The sequence below is a fragment of the Phocoena phocoena genome, chromosome 9 (genome assembly GCF_963924675.1).
Source record: "Phocoena phocoena chromosome 9, mPhoPho1.1, whole genome shotgun sequence".
Classification (NCBI taxonomy): Eukaryota; Metazoa; Chordata; class Mammalia; order Artiodactyla; family Phocoenidae; genus Phocoena; species Phocoena phocoena.
In genome coordinates, this window is record NC_089227.1 from 62,321,745 (window position 1) to 62,342,317 (window position 20,573).

Here is a 20,573-nt window from a genome sequence, read left to right on the forward strand (position 1 = left end):
TTTTTTATTCTTTGTTATTGTACTGCTCCTTTTTTTTTTTTTTGCTGCACCATGTGGCTTGCAGGATCTTGATTCCCAGGCTGAGGGGGCAGGCCTGAGCTCCTGTGGTGAGAGAGCTCTGTCCAAACTGCTGGACTAACAGAGAACCTCAGATATCAGGGAATATTAATTGGAGTGAGGTCTCCCAGAGGTCCTCATCTCGGCACCAAGACCCGGCTCTACCCAACTGCCTGCAAACTCCAGTTCTGTTTGCCTTAGGCCAAACGACCAGTAAGACATGAACACAGCCCCACCCATCAAAAAAAAAGACATGACAAACAAATATGTTACAGACAAAGGAGCAAGGTAAAAACCTACAAGACCAAATAAATGAAGAGGAAATAGGCAAACTACCTGAAAAAGAATTCAGAGTAATGATAGTAAAGATGATCCAAAATCTAGGAAATAGGATGGAGGCACAGATTGAGAAAATACAAGAAATGTTTAACAAAGACCTAGAAGAACTAAAGAACAAACAAACAATGATGAACAACACAATATCTGAAATGAAAAATACAGTAGAAGGAATCAATAGCAGAATTACTGAGGCAGAAGAACAAATAAGTGAGCTGGAAGATAGGATGGTGGAAATAACTGCTGAGGAGCAGAATAAAGAAAAAAAGAATGAAAAAAATTGAGGACAGTCTCAGAGACCTCTGGGACAACATTAAACACACCAACATTCAAATTATAGGGGTTGCAGAAGAAGAAGAGAAAGAGTCTTAGAAAATATTTGAAGAGGTTATAATTGAAAACTTTCCTAACATGGGAAAGGAAATAGCCACCCAAGTCCAGGAAGTGCAGAGAGTCCCATACAGGATAAACCCTAGGAGAAACACACCCAGACACGTATTAATCAAACTAACAAAAATTAAATTCAAAGAAGAATATTAAAAGCAGCAAGGGAAAAGCAACAAATAACAAACAAGGGAATCCCCTTAAGGTTATCAGCTGATTTTTCAGTAGAAACTCTGCAGCCCAGAAGGGAGTGGCATGATGTATTTAAAGTGATGAAAGGGGAAAACCTACAACCAAGATTACTCTACCCAGCAAAGATCTCACTCAGATTCGATGGAGAAATCAAAAGCTTTATAGACAAGCAAAAGCTAAGAGAATTCAGCACCACCAAACCAGCTTTACAACAAATGCTAAAGGACCTTCTCTAGGTGGGAAACACAGAGAAGAAAAAGACCCACAAAAACAAACCCAAAACGATTAAGAAAATGGTAATTGGAGCAGACATAGCAATAATTACCTTGAATGTAAATGGATTAAATGCTCCAACCAAGACACAGACTGGCTGAATGGATACAAAAACAAGACCCGTATATATGCTGTCTATAAGATACCCACTTCAGACCTAGGGACACATACAGACTGAAAGTGAGGGGATGGAAAAAGATATTCTATGCAGATGGAAAACACAAGAAAGCTGGAGTAACAATACTCATATCAGATAAAATAGGCTTTAAAATAAAGACTATTATAAGAGATAAGAAAGGACACTATATAATGATCAAGGGATCAATCCAAGGAGAAAACATAACAATTATAAATATTTATACACCCAACATAGGAGCACCTCAATACAAAAGGCAAATGCTAGTAGCCTTTAAAGGGAAAATCGACAGTAACACAATAATAGTGGGGGCCTTTAACACCCCACTTACCCCCAAAGACAGATCATCCAGACAGAAAATAAATAAGGAAACACAAGCTTTAAATGACACAATAGACCAGATAGATTTAAATGATATTTATAGGACATTCCACCCAAAAGCGACAGAATACACTTCTCAAGTGCACACGGAACATTCTCCAGGATAGATCATATCTTGGGTCACAAATCAAGCCTTGGTAAATTCAAGAAAATTGAAATCGTATCAAGTATCTTTTCCAACCACAATACTATGAGACTAGATACCAATCACAGGAAAAAGTCTGTAAAAAATACAAGCAAATGGAGGCTAAACAATATGCTACTAAATAACCAGAGATCACTGAAGAAATCAAAGAGGAAATCAGAAAATACCTAGAAACAAATGACAGTGAAAACACGACAACCCAAAACCTATGGGTTGCAGCAACAGCAGTTCTAAGAGGGAAGTTTATAGCAAAACAATCCTACCTCAAGAAACAAGAAACATCTCAAATAATCAACCTAACCTTACACCTAAAGCAATTAGAGAAAGAAGAGCAAAAATACCCCAAAGTTAGCAGAAGGAAAGAAGTCATAAAAATCAGATCAGAAATAAATGAAAGAGAAATGAAGGAAATGATAGCAAAGATCAATAAAACTAAAAGTTGGTTCTTTGAGAAGGTAAACAAAATGATAAGCCATTAGCCAGACTCATCAAGAAAATAAGGGTGAAGACTCAAATCAATAGAATTAGAAATGAAAAAGGAGAAGTATCAACTGACCCTGCAGAAATACAAAGGATCATGACAGATTATTAAAAGCAACTAAATGCAAATAAAATGGAAAACCTGGAATAAATGGACGAATTCTTAGAAAATCACAACCTTCTGAGACTGAACCAGGAAGAAATAGAAAATATAAACAGACCAATCACAAGCACTGAAATTGAGACTGTGATTAAAAATCTTCCAACAAAAGCCCAGGACCAGATGGCTTCACAGGCGAATTCTGTCAAACATTTAGAGAAGAGCTAACACCTATATCCTTCTCAAACTATTCCAAAATATACCAGAGGGAGGAACACTCCCAAACTCATTCTACAAGGCCACCACCATCACCCTGATACCAAAACCAGACAAAGATGTCACAAAGAAAGTAAACTACAGGCCAATATCACTGATGAACATAGATGCGAAAATCCTCAATAAAATACTAGCCAACAGAATCCAACAGCACATTAAAAGGATCATACACCATGATGAAGTGGGGTTTATTCCAAGAATGCAAGGATTCTTCAATATATGCGAATCAATCAGTGTGATACACGATATTTACAAATTGAATGAAAAATACCATATGATCATCTCAATAGATGCAGAAAAAGCTTTCAACAAAATTCAACACCCATTTATGATAAAAACCCTCCAGAAAGTAGGCTTGGAGGGAACTTACCTCAACATAATAAAGGCCATATATGACAAACCCACAGCCAAGATCGTTTTCAGTGGTGAAGAACTGTGTAACCATTTCGTCTAAGATCTGGAACAAGACAAGGTTGCCTACTCTTACCACTGTTATTCAACGTAGTTTTGAAAGTTTTAGCCACAGCAATCTGAGAAGAAAATGAAATAAAAGGAATCCAAATCGGGAAAGATGACGTAAAGCTGTCTGTTTGCAGATGACATGATACCATACATACAGAATCCTAAGGATGCTACCAGAAAGCTACTAGAGCTAATCAATGAATTTGGTAAAGTAGCAGGATACAAAATTAATGCTCAGAAACCTCTTGCATTCCTATACGCTAATGATGAAAATCTGAAAGACAAATTAAGGAAACACTCCTATTTACCATTGCAAGAAAAAGAATAAAATACCTAGGAATAGGGCTTCCCTGGTGGCGCAGTGGTTGAGAGTCCACCTGCCAATGCAGGCGATGCGGGTTTGTGCCCTGGTCCGGGAAGATCCCACATGCCGCAGAGCAGCTGGGCCCATGAGCCATGGCCGCTGAGCCTGCGCGTCCAGAGCCTGTGCTCTGCAATGGGAGAGGCCACAACAGTGACAGGCCCGCATACTACAAAAAAAAAAGAAAACAAAAAAACACCTAGGAATAAACCTACCTCAGGAGACAAAAGTCCTGTATGCAGAAAAGTATAACACACTGATGAATGAAATTAAAGATGATAGAAACAGATGGAGAGATACACCATGTTCTTGGATTGGAAGAATCAACATTGTGAAAATGACTATACTACCCAAAGCAATCTACAGATTCAGTGCAATCCCTATCAAACTACCAATGGCATTTTTCACAGAACTAGAACAAAAAATGTCACAATTTGTATGGAAACACAAAAGACCCCAAATAGCCAAAGCAATCTTGAGAAAGACAAACAGAGCTGGAGGAATCAGGCTCCCTAACTTCAGACTATACACCAAGCCACAGTAATCAAGACAATATGGTACTAGCACAGAAACAGAAATATAGATCAATGGAACAGGATAGAAAGCCCAGAGATAAACCCACACACATATGGTCACCTTATTTTTGATAAAGGAGGCAAGAATATACAATGGAGAAAAGACAGCCTTTTCAATAAGTGGTGCTGGGAAAACTGGACAGCAACATGTAAACGAATGAAGTTGGGGCTTCCCTGGTGGCGCAGTGGTTGAGAGTCCGCCTGCTGATGCAGGGGACACAGGTTCGTGCCCCGGTCCGGGAAGATCCCACATGCCGTGGAGCGGCTGTGCCCGTGAGCCATGGCCGCTGAGCCTGTGTGTCCGGAGCCTGCGCTCCATAACGGGAGAGGCCACAACAGTGAGAGGCCTGTGTAACGCAAAAAAAAAGAAAAAAAGAAAAAAAAAGAATGAAGTTGGAACACTCCTTAACACCATACACAAAAAGAAACTCAAAATGGAGTAAAGATGTAAATGTAAGGTCAGACACTATTAAACTCTTAGTAGAAATCATAGGCAGAACACTCTATGACATAAAACACAGCAAGATCCTTTTTGACCCACCTCCTAGAGACATGGAAATAAAAACAAAAGTAAACAAATGGGACCTAATGAAACTTAAAAGCTTTTGCACAGCAAAGGAAACCATAAACAAGACTAAAAGACAACCCTCAGGATGGGAGAAAATATTTGCAAATGAAGCAATTGACAAAGGATTAATCTCCAAAATTTGCAAGCAGCTCAATATCAATAAAGCAGACAACCCAATCCAAAAGTGGGCAGAAGACCTAAATAGACATTTCTCCAAAGAAGGTGTACAGATTGCCAACAAACACATGAAAGGATGCTAAACATCAGTAATCATTAGAGAAATGCAGATCAAAACTACAATGAGGTATCACCTCATACTGGTCAGAATGGCCATCATCAATAAATCTAGAAACAATAAATGCTGGAGAGGGTGTGGAGAAAAGGGAGCCCTCTTGCAGTGTTGGTGGGAATGTAAATTGATACAGCCACTATGGAGAACAGTATGGAGTTTCCTTAAAAAACTAAAAACAGAGCTACCATACAACCCAGCAACCCCACTACTCGGCATATACCCTGAGAAAACCATAATTCAAAAAGAGTCATGTACCACAATGTTCATTTCAGCTCTATTTACAATAGCCAGGACATGGAAGCAACTGAAGTGTCCATTGATACTTAGAAGATGTGGCACATATACATGATGGAATATTACTCAGCCATAAAAAGAAACGAAATTGAGTTATTTGTAGTGAGGTGGGTGGACCTAGAGTCTGTCATACAGACTGAAGTAAGTCAGAAAGAGAAAAACAAATACTGTATACTAACACATATATATGGAATGTAAAAAAAAAAAAAAACGGTTCTGAAGAAAGTAGGCGCAGGGCAGGAATAAAGACACAGATGTAGAGAATGGACTTGAAGACACAGGGAGGGGAAAGGGAAGCTGGGAAGAAGTGAGAGAGTGCCATGGACCTATATGTACTGCCAAATGTAAAATAGATAGCTAGTCAGGAGCAGCCGCATAGCACAGGGAGATCAGGTAGGTGCTTTGTGACCACCTAGAGGGGTGGGATATGGAGGGTGGGAAGGAGACGGTAGAGGGAGGAGATATGGGGATTTATATATATGTATAGCTGATTCACTTTGTTATAAAGCAGAAACTAACACACATTTGTGAAGCAATTATACTCCAAAAAAGATGTTTAAAAAAAAAAAAAAAGACTGGAGTGAGGGGAAGACTGGGGAAGCTCCAAGGGGAATGATATGACAGCAGAGAATACCAGGGTGTTTGCCATGCACCATGGCAGGCATACTCAGTGTATTTTATTCCTTATATAATTGAAAAGAGTATGACTAGGGGAATGAGAGCAGATATATTCTTGAATTCTGGCTGAGGGTAACAAATTGAAGTTAAAAACCAATTTAAAGAGGTAATATATTTATAGAATTTGTCAACGTACCTTTGGGAATATAAATAAATATTTCACATGCACGTATCGTATTACCTTAAGTTCCTTAAGCAAAAAGACTAAGGTAATTTTTGTACTCCCAACATTTCTTTCTTTATGAAATTGCACATAATAATTGCTCAATAAATGGTGAACTAAATAAAGTATGTAACTTTGATCTCAGAAAGTGTACAGTCTCTTTGCAGAGACTGAATATAATCATCTGGAAAGTTAAATAAGAGTACATGGTTGGGGCTTCCCTGGTGGCACAGTGGTTGAGAGGTCCGCCTGCTGATGCAGGGGACGTGAGTTCGTGCCCCAGTCCGGGAAGATCCCACATGCCGCGGAGCGGCTGTGCCCGTGAGCTATGGCCGCTGAGCCTGTGGGTCCGGAGCCTGTGCTCCGCAAAAAAAAAAAAAAAAAAAAAAGAGTACATGGTTGTATGTATTAAGTGCACAGTAAACTGTAGAATTCTCTATATAAATTCAGAGAAATGTAATGTTATGAGGTGGTTAAAATTGATAGATAATCTTTGGATTAATTGCTAAAGTTCCAATCCCTGCTCTGTTATTAATTGGCTAGATGACCTTGCAGATTATTTAAACTCTTCTGTTGCTATATTTATTCTTCTGTAAAATGGAGCTATTGTTATATAGCCAATAGCCTATTGGGTTGTTGAGGTTTAAACAAGAGAGTGAATGTGCAGTGCTTTAGATAGTGATTGGCACATATAAGGCTTCTATAGATGGTAGAGAAATAAAGGTTTCTTGGGGTAGGTGAGACTGAAGCCAGATCCTGAGGAATAGGTAGAGTTTAGACAATTGGGGAAGAAGGATATATATCATGAATTATAGGTCTGACATTTAAATTGCTTTGTGACCTTTGGCAAGTCTCTGAAATTCTCTGTGCCTGGTTTTCCTTCTTATAAAAAATGGGTTTTTGTAGTTACAGTGCTTGATGTATGCATAGCTGGTGCTCTTATCATAGTTGCTCTTATCATAGATGTGGTTATTGTCACTGATGTCATCATCATTGTCATCATTGTTGTCATCATAATCATCAGGGTAGGAGATAGACAAGACTTTGGCTGTCTTGGAGCTGATGTGTCAGGGAATGGAGGGAATGGAGGGAACCAAGATTTATAATTGGGGAAGGGTCTTATTGCAAAATCTCTCTTCAAATGAAAGAACTATTAGAAAAATAGAAAACTTTGATTATGATTACAGGGATTTAAGCTGCCTACTGTGTCCAGGATGTGGGCTTTCTATAGAATAAATTTTATTTCACATCAATTTTTTGAAACAAACTAATGATACCAGATTGTACTTTAGCAATGGCTGTTTTCTTACCTTTTTTTGTTATGTTTGTTTGTTTTTTTACCTTTTGAGTAAAGCTCTTTTTAGAAGGATCCAAATTTTGTGTTTTTACCATACTGAAACCTATTATAAGATACATAGTTAAAATGACTATGCAGCTTGCTGTTGTGACCACATACCTTTGGAATGAGCTTTGAAAATGTTAAGTTGTTGATACAGAAAATCACGATAAGGCAGTAGAATTATTTTTATTAAGTCAGTAGAAATTATATCTATATTCCAAAAAAGAAATCTTTGTCCTTTTGGTATTCATGTCAGAGTTAGTGATAATTCATATAGTTTCAGCTACTAGTTATGTGTTAATAAGCCTTTTCCTTAATTATTTTTTCTCTTTAGAACGATATCGCATCCAGAGTGAACAATTTGAGGATCTTTGGCTCATAACAAATGAGCTTATTATCCGCCTTCAGGAATATTTTGAAAAACAGGGAATCAAAGATTTCGCATGTTCTTTTTCTGGATCTATGCCCCTTCAAGAATATTTCGAGTTGATCGATCATCATTTTGAGGTGTGTATGATCATAACCCGTATCATCTGTAATTTTTCAATATATGAAAGAAAGATGCTACAGAGGTAAGGATTCTAGTATACATGCTATTAGGCAGTGTACATCAAGTTGTTATTCTTATGTGGATGGTGGGGTTGTGAATCTGTTCCTGCCCTCTTGCCCAGTTTGTGATCAATTGCAGACTTTTGCAGAGTGGCTGCCTGGAGCTGTGGTCTGGCTTCAGAACAGAGCTGGTTTAATTCTCCCACATGGGGATTTAACCTTTAACCCCAATAACCCAGCGTTAAAACTATTTGAGCTTATTGGCAGCCAATTGGCTAATTCTAGCAGGCCATAAATGAGGTGTGATTATAAAGCAAAGTGATTTTTCCTTTTCATTTTTAACAAGCACACCAGAACTTCTGCATCTGAATGAGGGTTAATCACATAAAATATTCTCCAGTATCTGGCACAATGGGTGCTTAGTAAATGCTGAATGATTAAATGTCTAAATTAATGAGATCTGACAGTGACTTTGTTGCCTGGATATGTTTGCATTTCTTCTTTGGAAGTACCTTCAGAGCCTGTATTAGATTCTCTTGAGTATCTTGAGGGTGTCAAATCTTCATCCTTTGAAGATTGATTTGATATTTGGAAATAGTCAGGAGTCATGTTTTGTGAAAAAAATTGGACAATGAAAGTCATTGTTTTAAGTCCCACGTGTTAAAAAAAAAATTCACCAGGCTCTTCTTATTTGCCTATAAGTAGACCCTGTAGGGAATTACAAAGAGGAATTTCAAAAAAATTTTGCACTTTGTTTAAGGAAACATTGGTTCCCTAGAGTGGCTACTTTTTAAGGAATCAATAGGTTTTTGCATTTCAGTTTGTAAACTATGGTGTGTGTTGTGTGTGTGTGTGTGTGCACGTGCGTGTGCGTGTGTTAGTGAGAGAGGATGAGAGAGAAAGAGGGAGTGAGAGAGAGAATACGTCATGTAAATTGTCAGTCACGTGAACATTCTACTTAATGTTTAGTCCCTTGAACATTCTAAGAGCATTGACTTTAACCTACAAATAAAGACTTCTTCGAATACAGTGTGAACATAAAGGGAAAATTTCAGTGCATACCATCCAATTGCAGATAACACGGCATTATCAAATAAATTGAATTTATTTGGGTCTTCCCTCATCTAAGCTGATAATATTGTATAGGACAGTATACTTTGACCAAATTATGGCACCAAAATCAATAGTTTGGGAAATATGTTTAGGGACTCTAAGTATTGAGAACCTTTATAATTCTCTAGGATATATCTTAAGAAATTCCTGCTTCACTGTGCAAAACTGGGGTCCAGTGACTTATGGAAGAGAGTCCACAGAAAGACTATACTAATTACCTATTTGTAATATTTAACATAAAAAAATATTAGATTCTAATTGACTATGTTTGACATACAGTCCGCCTCCCTCCTCCCCACCTTATTTGCTGGCTAGTAAATCCCTGGAGTTTCTACATCAGAGACATTTCCTTTCTGGGGAGGGACTTAGGGAATGTGGTGAACTATAGGCACTTTTGTTACACAGTTAAAAAGGGCATGCTTATACTTCCTTTGCTCTCTGGCCCCGCTCTACTTTTTTTTTTTTTTTTTTTTTTTTTTGCGGTACGCGGGCCTCTCACTGTTGTGGCCTCTCCCGTTGCAGAGCACAGGCTCCAGCAGCCGTGGCTCATGGTCCCAGCCGCTCCACGGCATGTGGGATCTTCCCGGACCCAGGCACGAACCCGCATCCCCTGCATCGGCAGTCGGACTCTCAACCACTGCGCCACCAGGGAAGCCCTACTTTTTTTTTTTTTTTTTTTAATATGACTTTAAACTTTGAATCAAGGTGGCTTTTGGAATCTATGTGTCCCTTAGTGTAAGCTCCCTGAAAACAGGAATTTTTGTCTGTTTTATTCATTGTTGTAATTCCTAGAGTCTAGAACACTGTGTGGCACTAAGATCAATAAATATTTGTTAAATGTTGAAATTCTGACATGTGAAAACATTTCAATCACTGCTGTTTTGTTACACGTTCAAAGGAATGATAACCTGGCTGATGTCTCCGTTTTGAGAATATTTAAAAAATTTTTTGTTTCATGAATTGAGGAAATAAAGTATTATAGCAGGAAATCATATAATTAAAAGGGTGAATTATTGATAACTCTAATATTCTTTTTTAAAAATTTAGTTGTTATGTCACTTAACTTTTGGTAATGAAAGTTTTTTTTTTTCCTTCAAGAGAATATACTTTGATTTAGTTAGCTACTTAATGCTTCTGAAACTGGGGTTAAAAGAAGTTAATAAAATTCCAAGTTTTTTTTCCAATCATGTGTCTGTTCTCCATACATGCACTGAAAAGGTAAGGAAGTTTGGTTTGATATCAGAAATGTAAACTATAATATGTTTGATTTCTGAACATTTTGAATATGATATTTACTTCAGAACTAGTTATGACTGTTTTGTTAAGTTGAATTAGCAGTTCACATGATCTGCATTCATGGAGTATTCCCTATGACTTTGACTAGCTTTCTTTATTTTAATTGTATTAAATTCAAAAGTTATGAGAGGAGTTATACTGAAAAGAGTCGTTTCTGATTCTCATCCTCCCACTATTCAGTCTCCTCTTTGGAGGCAATTTTTGGTGTACAGTTTCTTGTTACCTTTCTAGAACTATTCTATGCAGTCACAACTATGTTACTATATAGATTAAAAAAATACATGAATGATATTCTGTATTTCAGTTTTGCTTTGTTTCATTCAATGCATCTTTGGCTAGCATTGCTTATCAGTACCTGGTGGTCCTGCAAAGTTCTCTTTATTTAGTCAACCTGTTCCTCTATTGATGAGTATTTTGATGATTAACATTATCTTACTATAATAGCAACAGAAAAAATCCTATAATGAATATCCTTGTGTGTACATTACTTTTTGCAAGCTCACCCCTAGGATAAATTCCTGGAATTGAGATTGCCAGGTCAAACGCTGTATGTTTGAGAGCTATTTGTATTAACTTTTCTGTGAATTTTGCCCACTTTTCTATTGGATTGTTGCTCTTCTTCTTACTCATTTGTTTGAGTTGTGGTCCTTTTTCATCAGTTTGTAGATGCTTTCTAGATATTATAGGCATGGTTTTTTGTCTCTGTGGTTATTGCTATTATTTTTTACAGTTTGCTGTTTGTCTTATCACTTTACTTATAATGTTTTTCTCTACCTTTTTTCTTAACCACGTAGAATTAAAAAATGTTTTTTAGTTAGTAATTTATCAGGGGTGTGTGTGTGTATGTGTGGCTTTTGACTTTTGACTTATAAAGATCTGTCTCATGCTAAGATTATTTTTAAAAATATAATTTTCTAATGCTTTGTTGTGTTTAAACTTTTGATTCCTCTGCAATTGATTTTGTTGTAAAGAATGGGGGAAAAATCCTTGTTCCTTTTTTCCCTTATGTATTTAATCAGTTATCACAAACATTTATTGAATGATCTATCTTTACCCCAATGACAACTGGGCCATTTTTACTAAATTTCTATTTGACCTATTTCACTGTATCATCTATGTATTCATGTATCAAATATCACAGTTTTAATTCTCTAAACTCTGTAACACACTTAAATTTCTTCTTTACTCTTTTCAAACTTTTATTGGCATTGCCAGTATCCTTACTTTAGACACGTTTTGTTGTGCACATTTAACCTGAATTAAAGAAATTCTTCATTGTAGTTGCGGATAAATGGTGAAAAATTAGAAGAACTCTTATCTGAAAGAGCTGTACAATTTCGGGCCATTCAACGCCGGCTATTAACAAGGTTCAAAGATAAAACACCTGCTCCTCTCCAACACCTGGACACCTTGCTAGATGGAACTTACAAGCAGGTTAGTATAATAACAGTGACAGTTTTATACTACTGGATGTAATTTTTTCCCTCACCCTAGAGTCATGTACCAGACTATCAAGATAAGATATTTCTTTCCTATGTATTATGGAGCAGGAAATAGCACACAAGCTTTAGAGTCAGAATTTAAAGTCAAGCTCTGCCACTTTCTAATTATGTGACCTTGCGTAAATTGGATTAGATCCATCCATATTTTACTTCCCAGGGTTGTTATGAGGATTTTCCATCTTTTATGTGAAGCACCCAGCTTAATGCCAGGCACATAGGATATGCTCGATAAATAGTACTATTATGATTAGTGTTATTATTGGACAATTCTTAGTACATCCCATAATTATCATCATAATTCTCAAATTGTCTTATAGAGCAATTAGATTACACTTCTAGTTTTATGTCAGTTGATGCTTTGAGATGGAATTCTTTTTTTAAAATTTATTTTATTAAAGTGTAGTTGATTTACAATGTGTAAATTTCTGCTGTACAGCAAAGTGATTCAGTTATACATATATACATTCTTTTTCGTATTCTTTTCCATTATGGTTTATCACAGGATATTGAATATAGTTCCCTGTGCTATAGAGTAAGACCTTGTTGTTCATCCATTCTGTATATAATAGTTTGCATCTGCTAATCCCAAACTCCCAATCCATCCTGCACCACCCCCTTGGCAACCACAAGTCTGTTCTCTATGTCTGTGAGTCTCTTTCATAGGTAAGTTCGTTTATGTCATATTTTATATTCCACATATAAATGATATCATATGATATTTGTCTTTCTCTTTCTGACTTACTACACTTAGTACGAGAATCTCTAGGTCCATCCATGTTGCTGTAATCACATTATTTCATTCTTTTTAATGGCTGAGTAGTATTCCATTGTATATATGTACCACGTCTTCTTTATCTATTCATCTGTCATTGGACATTTAGGTTGTTTCCATGTCGTGGCTGTTGTGAATAGTGCTATGAATAGTAGGGGTACATGTACCTTTTTGAATTATAGTTTTGTCTGGATATATACCTAGGAGTAGGCTTGCTGGATCATATGGCACCTCTATTTTTAGTTTTTAAGGAACCTCCATACTGCTTTCCATAGTGGCCACACCAACTTATATTCCCACCAACAGTGTAGGAGGGTTCCCTTTTCTCCATACTCTCTCCAGCATCTGTTATTTGTAGACTTTTTAATGATGGCCATTCTGACCGTTGTGAGGTGGTGCCTCATTGCAGTTTTGATTTGCATTTCTCTAATAATTAGCGATGTTGAGCATCTTTTCATGTGTCTGTTGGTCATGAGATGGAATTCTTAAATAGCCCTTTGTTCTAAATCAAAAAGTCTATTTTCTTCATCTTCCTGATTCGTCCTTCTACCAGTGGTTTATCATTTGCATGACTAGGGTGGTCTGGGTCTCACTCTTAAGGTATTATGTCTTCAAAAACTATTCAAAATTATCATCTCAGGCTTGAAACAATAATTTTTAAAATTCAAATTTCATGGGTCATGCCTCTGCCAATTCCACTATAAAGAAGTCAGCTTTGAATAACTGCATTATGTCTTCTCATATTTCTATACAATATCACTGATCTGTTTCAGAATCGGTGTTGGTGATATGAATATTCTGTTGATTTTTTGACTGAATTATTTTGTTGAGATAGTTGTGTATTCCCATGCAGTTATAACAAAAAATACAGCTAAATCTCATGTATCCTTTACCCACTTTCTTCCAGTAGTAGCATTTTGTAAAACTATAGCATAATATCACAACCAGGGTATTGACATTGATAAAATCTATAGATTTTCTTCAGATTTCCACAATTTTACTTATACTCATTTGTGGGTGTATTAAGTTCTATACAGTTTTATCACACATGCAGGTTTGTGTATCCACCACCACATTCAAGACACCAAACAGCTCCATCACACAAGACTCCCTCATGTTGCCTTTTATTAACAGAACTCCCCTCCCGTCCACTGCTCTCTACCACATTCTGTTGTTTTTGAAAGAACGAATCAGGTATTTTTTTTTTATAGTTGGCTTTTCTAGAGGAAAGAAAAATAGCTTACCATGTAAACATCAATAAATGTATCGATAATACATTTGCTTCTTGAAATTTTCATTATTATTTGAAAATTAGTAGCAATTTGAGGGACAGTCTATAACAATAGTAGGGTATTGGAAAGAACACTGGGCTTGAAGTCCAAAGACCCCAGTTCTGTCACTTATTAGCTATGCGGCTTTTGGCAATTCCCTTACCTTCCCAGAACTTCAGTTTCTTTCTATAAAATGGAATAACTACTCACTGTGTTGTTACAAAGATTCTATTCCATAATGGATGTAGAAATGCTTGGTAAATTGTTCTACAAATACAGACTGCCAGTTTCTTTTGTGCTGGAGCAATTATGTGACTCTTAGGTTAGTAGACACTAACGCTCTTTCTGTTCCAGACTTCTTTTTTCTCTCTTTGGTACACTTTTTGTTTTGGTTTGTTTTTCATTTTCTTTCTTTTTTTCCTCCGCCTTCTTCTTCATATCTCTTTGATGACGTATCTCATTCTTAGGTTTCCTGCCACACCTGCACTTGGGGCTGAAGAAACACTGAATCTTATCTTTAATGGTGCTGTATCTTTTTGTGGACACAATGGCAGAGGGGTCTTTAAAGGGGTTTGATGAGGGTGCTTGATTTAATGCTTTCGATATTTTCTATATAGCAAGACTTCCTTTGTCTTTTATACATTCTCAGTTCTGGGGTTTATTTTTTTCTGCTTAACTCCAGGTTGGGTTTTTCCATGATTTTTAGTATGGACAAGATGATCAAAACCATAGCGTTTTGCTTGAATCTATGTGTTAAGTCTCCATTCTTTTTAGATCAAAAAAGAGAATGAACAAGCTTTTGAAAGAAACATATGAATACTATAAGAAATTTGACTTAGTTTTAATGCAATTTACTACTTAGTTTTATTATATATATTAAGATTATACAAAATGCTAAATTCTCAAACTTAGTTCTTTATCATCTTCTCAGAAATATGATCACTTTTGTATGTTTTTGTGTCTTTCTAGACCTCTTTTCTTTGCATTCAAAAACAAATGTTGTTTTGTGAGGCTAAAAAATTCATAAATAGTATCATACTATATGTATTAGTCTGCCTCTCTTTTGTGTTTTTCTTCCAACAGTATGTACTGGAGCTCTTTTCACACTATGTAGATCTACTTCTCTATTTGTAATGGCTGCATAATATTCTGTAATTTAGACATTCTGTAGTATGGAAAAACACAGTTTATTGAAAGATAAATCTTAAAAATAGTTTTAATGCTGAGTCTAACACTGAGAAAAATCCCTTTTAGACAACTCTATTTTGACTAGACAGGTGTATGACATACCTCACTATCACATACCTTTGGTTTAGTGTAAACTTATCTTTATACTTTGCCTGGCTAGGGGGCAGATTACTTGGATTACTTACTTGGCAGATTAGCCAAGCCCATGAAGTAATGATTTGTGCTAGAGCCTGTCCTTACTCTCCATGGCATAACACCATTGCATGAGTATCACTAGATTTGTAAAGTGTTTTCCTAATGTGTCAGTTTAAAATTAGTTCTGCTACCTGTGTGGAGTCCTTGTTTTCTCATGTGCAAGGGGCTTTTAATTTTCTCTTTTCTGTGGATCTTAGTGCCACTTTAGTTTTAGTTGGATAAGCATTCTGAGCTGTACATTGATAAATTTACTTCCTGTCCATTTATCACCAGGCATCTGGAAGATGCTGTATTGTCATCATTTAATGAAGTGGTGATAATTGCTTTATGTGAAAATAGAAGCAGAAGTCCGTATCCTCCTAAAACTAGTGTGTAAACTCTCTGAAGGCAGGGACCTTTTTTTCTTTTGTCTTATTCACTACTATATTCTTAGCACAATACATTTCTTGTCATGTTATAGGTGCTTAATAAACATTTGTTCTAGGAATGAATGCTTTCTTGCCACTAAGATAATTTCTTGAAACTGGATGTCTTGGATAAGGGCAATCCTACAAAGAACAGAGCAGCAGAGAATTCTTTCAGTTCAGGCTCATGAATCATTAGGATGATTTATTCTAAAATCCTCAAAAGCCACTAAAAAAATGAAACTCTTCTCGCTTCCTAAATAATATTGTTGGAGGACTCAGGTAAACTGCCATAGCTAGGAAGGTTTTATCGCTGAAAATTCTTGACTAAAGAAATCTTTTCTATTCCTTTTTTGTGAGTATGTGTGTGCCAAAGTTAAGTATGAAATAATCATCTGTTGAAATATCTCAATGCAGATACAGAGGTTAAATTTCATCATATTGTAAGTATGATGAAAATTTCATCATATTCTAAGTGTAATGAGAATTATTTGAGATCTTTCAGTATTAATACCTGTCCAGAAGCATGAAAAGTTTGATTGACTTCATTTTCCATTTACGTAATTGTTGGGTTCTTTCTCTTGGAAACAAAATTTCTTTCATAAAATGTATTCTCTGAACAGTGAAGATAGGATGTAGAAATGTAGAACTGAGGAAGTTTGGGTGTCTTATGGGTGCTAGATATCCAAGAACTGCTATGAATTCCAATAAAGTCCTTAGGACAAACTGAAAGTGAAGGCCAAGTCCCTTCATATACGAATGATTAAGCATTGCTGAGTTGGCTGTAATGTGAAATAGTTGGTATGGTACATTTACTCATGTAATAGAGTTAGTGATGGTACGTTCGTAGGTTCTGAGGTCAAAGTTTGGCTTACTAGCTCTGCACTCAGTAATGATAGCTATTGTTATTTAGGAGCCAAAAAGTCAATTTACTAGGTACAGGAGTAGGTAAGGTCAGGGTGGGAGGGCAGAATGGCTTCTGTGCCCTTGGTGTTTAGCAGAAACTCTGGGTACCACTAGTTTACATGGTGAGGCCAGTGAAGTGGGTCTCCAATCTTCGAGTGACTTGGGATGTAGGTGCCTTTGAATATGGTCCAGCAAGAGCCTGTTAGAGAAAGCCACTGCTTCTAAGGTTGCGGTAAGACATCCAACATTGTTTCCTTTAAATGCATGCTAATAAATGTTCTAGGGTTTGAAATGGCGTATCTGACTTATTCTAGTATAATGATTAAGAACTCTGTGTCTAGAGACAGCTTACTTGTATTCCAGTCCTGGCTCTGTGACCTTGGGCAAATTACTTAAACAAAAAGAAAGCCAAAACCCTCTTAAACCTCAGTTTTCCCATCTGTAGAATGGTGGCTCCTTCACTGGCTTGTTGTGAGGACTGAAATGTGTAAAGACATTAATTGCTTAGAATAGTGCTTGGAACACAATAATCTCTCAACAAATGTTAACTACAATTCTGAGGATAGTTTTTCATCTTTATTTGACTAATAAGTTATGCCATATTAAAAATGGTGCTATTCATTGATCAGAAAAAAGAGGTTATAATACATCATCTTTCTGAAACTTCGCTGTCAGCATCACAAATCTAGATCTCAGCTAAGAAACATGAAGATCATGTATCCTCAGGGGCATCCCCAAACTCCTCTAGTGTAACTGCCTTGGGTGTTTGGTTCCAGAGAGGATACCAAAAGGAAAGGCGCTTCAGGATCATGAGGTCAAGTGGCCATCTTGCCAAAATCCTTGATTGTTTCATCTGGATGTATTCTTAGAAGGAAAATTGCTCAATCAAAAAATATTTCTCACTCACACACACACACCACACACACACGTACACATACATATTGCTTAGCAAAAATGTACTAAATTATAGTTACTCCAGCAGTATATAAAAATGTCTATTTTGTAGGTATTATTGTTTTGATCTTTACAATTCTTAACTGAAAAAATAATTTGACTGTTATTTCAATCTTTCTTTCTTTGCTTACCAGTGAGACTGAACATTTAAAAAATGTTAATTGGCCATTTATCTTTCTTCTCTTGTGATTTACATATGTAAAACCTTTTGTTCAATTGTATATCAGGTAGTTCAGCTTTTTCTTATTTTGTGTATATTAAGAGTGGCAATCTTTTAGCATACTTTTGTCATGCATAAAAAATACCTTGTGTATGTAAGGAATGTAATCTCTCTTCATATGTAAAAGAAGTTTTACCAATTTGTCATTTGCCTGTTATTTTTATTTATGATGTTTTTTAGACAAGTAAAATTTATAAAGTATTTACATAATAAAGTCTATTCATCTTTTTCCTTTAGGTTTCTCTGTCTAGGAAAGTCTTCCCATGCCAAGAGTATTATCGACTTATAATTTATTTTAACATTTTTATGCTATTATTCTTTTTTTTTTTTTTTGCGATGTGCGGGCCTCTCACTGTTGTGGCTTCTCCCGTTGTGGAGCACAGGCTCTGGACGCGCAGGCTCAGCGGCCATGGCTCACGGGCCCAGCTGCTCCGCGGCATGTGGGATCTTCCCGGACCGGGGCACGAACCCGTGTCCCCTGCATCAGCAGGCAGACTCTCAACCACTGCGCCACCAGGGAAGCCCGCTATTATTCTTTATATATACTTTTTTAATCCATCTGGAATGTATTCTGCAATTTAGTGAGAAGCTAATCTCCTCGCCAAAAATGGTGAGCTAGTTGTCTCAGCCCCTGTTAACTGCATAATCCATTTTTCTCTTACTGAGCTGAAATACTACTTGTATCATTTAACAATTTTACTGTATAGCAAACTACCCCAAACCTTAGTGGTTTAAAACAACAGTTCATTATTGTTCATGAGTCTCTGAATCAGCTGGGCAGTTCTGTTGACCTGGGCCATGGTTGGCTGTTCTTGTTTGAATTCACTCCTGTGTCTCTGGTTAGCTGGTTGCTCAGCTGGGGACTGGATGGCCTAGGATGTGCTTACTTATGTATTGGCATTTGGCTCACAGTTAGATGGGGTGATTGTACCACATGTCTCTCCTGTGTGGCAGGCTGGCCTGGGCTTGTTTACATGGTGGCTACAGGTCCCGGTGCACAAGTATTCTTCAAGGCTCTGCCTGTGCCATGTCTCTAACTCCCCATTGGTTTTGATCAACCCAGATCAAAGGGTTGGGGAAATAGACTCTGCCTCTTTATTTGAGCCGAGAACTGTGGGCAGTTTTACAATTTACCCTAATTCTAAATGAGCATATACTAAATTAGCAAAATGTTTTGAAAGATAATTTTTTTCAACCTTTCCTAATCCTTGAACTTAGGTTTTCTATACTTTTAACTTTGAAACCTAAATTTTTGTTGTTATTAAAATTTTATTAATTCATAATCAGTTATGGTCTATGGATTTTAAAGATAATTTCTCTTATAATTAGATTTGTCAAGAAGCAAACTGAGCATCTGTGCTGTTTTCAGGCTAGTGAAACTGCCTGAATACTTACCTATGTGCTTAGTTATGGTCAGTTGTTTCGGGGATGGAATCTGTTATCTAGTCTCCTTGTAGGTCCCCATCATAGTCCTGTTGAGGATGGGCGTTATGGGTGTGTGATCTCTGCAGTCACAGAGCCCTGTGTTTGGTTGAATGCTCTGTGGTAGCCGTCATGAAATTCTTAATACTTTTTGAACAAGAGGCCCCATATTTTCATTTTGCCCTGGGCCCCTCAAATAATGTAGGTGGTTCTTGCCCTGTTGGGATACTAACTAACTTTTAATGAGTAGAACAAGACAATTGGGAGCTCAAATACAGAGTAGAATTCAAAGACATACTGGTTTTATTACCACTACCCCAAAACCACCTGTAAGTTTCCCCAAAGATGAACAAAAAGGGATGCAGTGGGCATCAATGAGCTCCTCTGAATAAGCTCAAAGACTTCTTTCTGAGAAAGGCATCTTGGTTAACTGACAATGAAGTGACAAGGGTTATCTCATTTAAGAATATCATCTTGCAATTAGCTGTCTCTAGGCATGTTGTGGGTGGCAGCCTTTTTTTAGATTTCCATCCTGTGGGTCACTGGCTTCAAGATGCACCGTGAATAGTTATGAGTTTTGGTGCACAAAGGCTTCAGCCAACCACTTTTCTCCTGTTTTTAACTGCAGGTTATTTCTTATACCTTTATCTTTGATTGGACAGGAACCCCAAAACCACAGCACCACATTATACTTTTAGTACCATGCCTTTCCTGTATAGTATCTACGTACCATCACATCAGACTTCACTGGGGGCATCTACCAAGCACCCTTTACTGAGGTCATCCTATAGCTGAGGCTAGAAGAGAGGACTAGGACTATCACTCTGGGAAAAGTACCCCGTGATTCTTACATGGGAAGGATGTGGTTTCCCGTGAATGAGGATTTTCCAGTTGCTCACCACAATTTCTATAATTTATTCTAGAATTTTGGGAAAAAAGTCTTACTGTTTGAAAGAACTTTCACCTTTACTTCTAGTTCTAGAGGCATAATGTTGAAAGAAAGTAACCGTGTCAAGAATTTCTTTTTTTCAGCAGTTAGAAACCTGAATTTCCTCATTTGGATAATTGGAATCCTGCTTTGTCAACCAACTGAATATATTTTTGGAGGACCTAAGAGAAAAAGTATGGGAAGAGAAGGGAAATTCATGTTTATTGAGCATCTGTTGAGTCTGAGGTACATTTCATTTATTTATCATTTTATACAGCCATCTTGTGAGGGTGGCATTCTTGTTTCCATTTTATGGATGGAGAACTTGAGACTTACAGCAGGGTTAAACAACCTGCTCAGT

General features: G+C 36.9%; 1 protein-coding gene across 6 annotated transcripts in view; it reads left to right on the forward strand.

The window, feature by feature from the left end:
• BBS9 (Bardet-Biedl syndrome 9) overlaps window positions 1-20,573 on the forward strand; it is a 477,322-nt gene that overhangs the window by 222,400 nt on the left and 234,349 nt on the right. For all 6 annotated transcript variants that reach the window (XM_065884413.1, XM_065884414.1, XM_065884415.1 and 3 more), the window contains 2 exons: window positions 7,827-7,999; window positions 11,732-11,884. In XM_065884413.1, coding sequence (XP_065740485.1) covers window positions 7,827-7,999; window positions 11,732-11,884 — 326 coding nt within the window. The remainder of the gene's footprint in view (window positions 1-7,826; window positions 8,000-11,731; window positions 11,885-20,573) is intronic.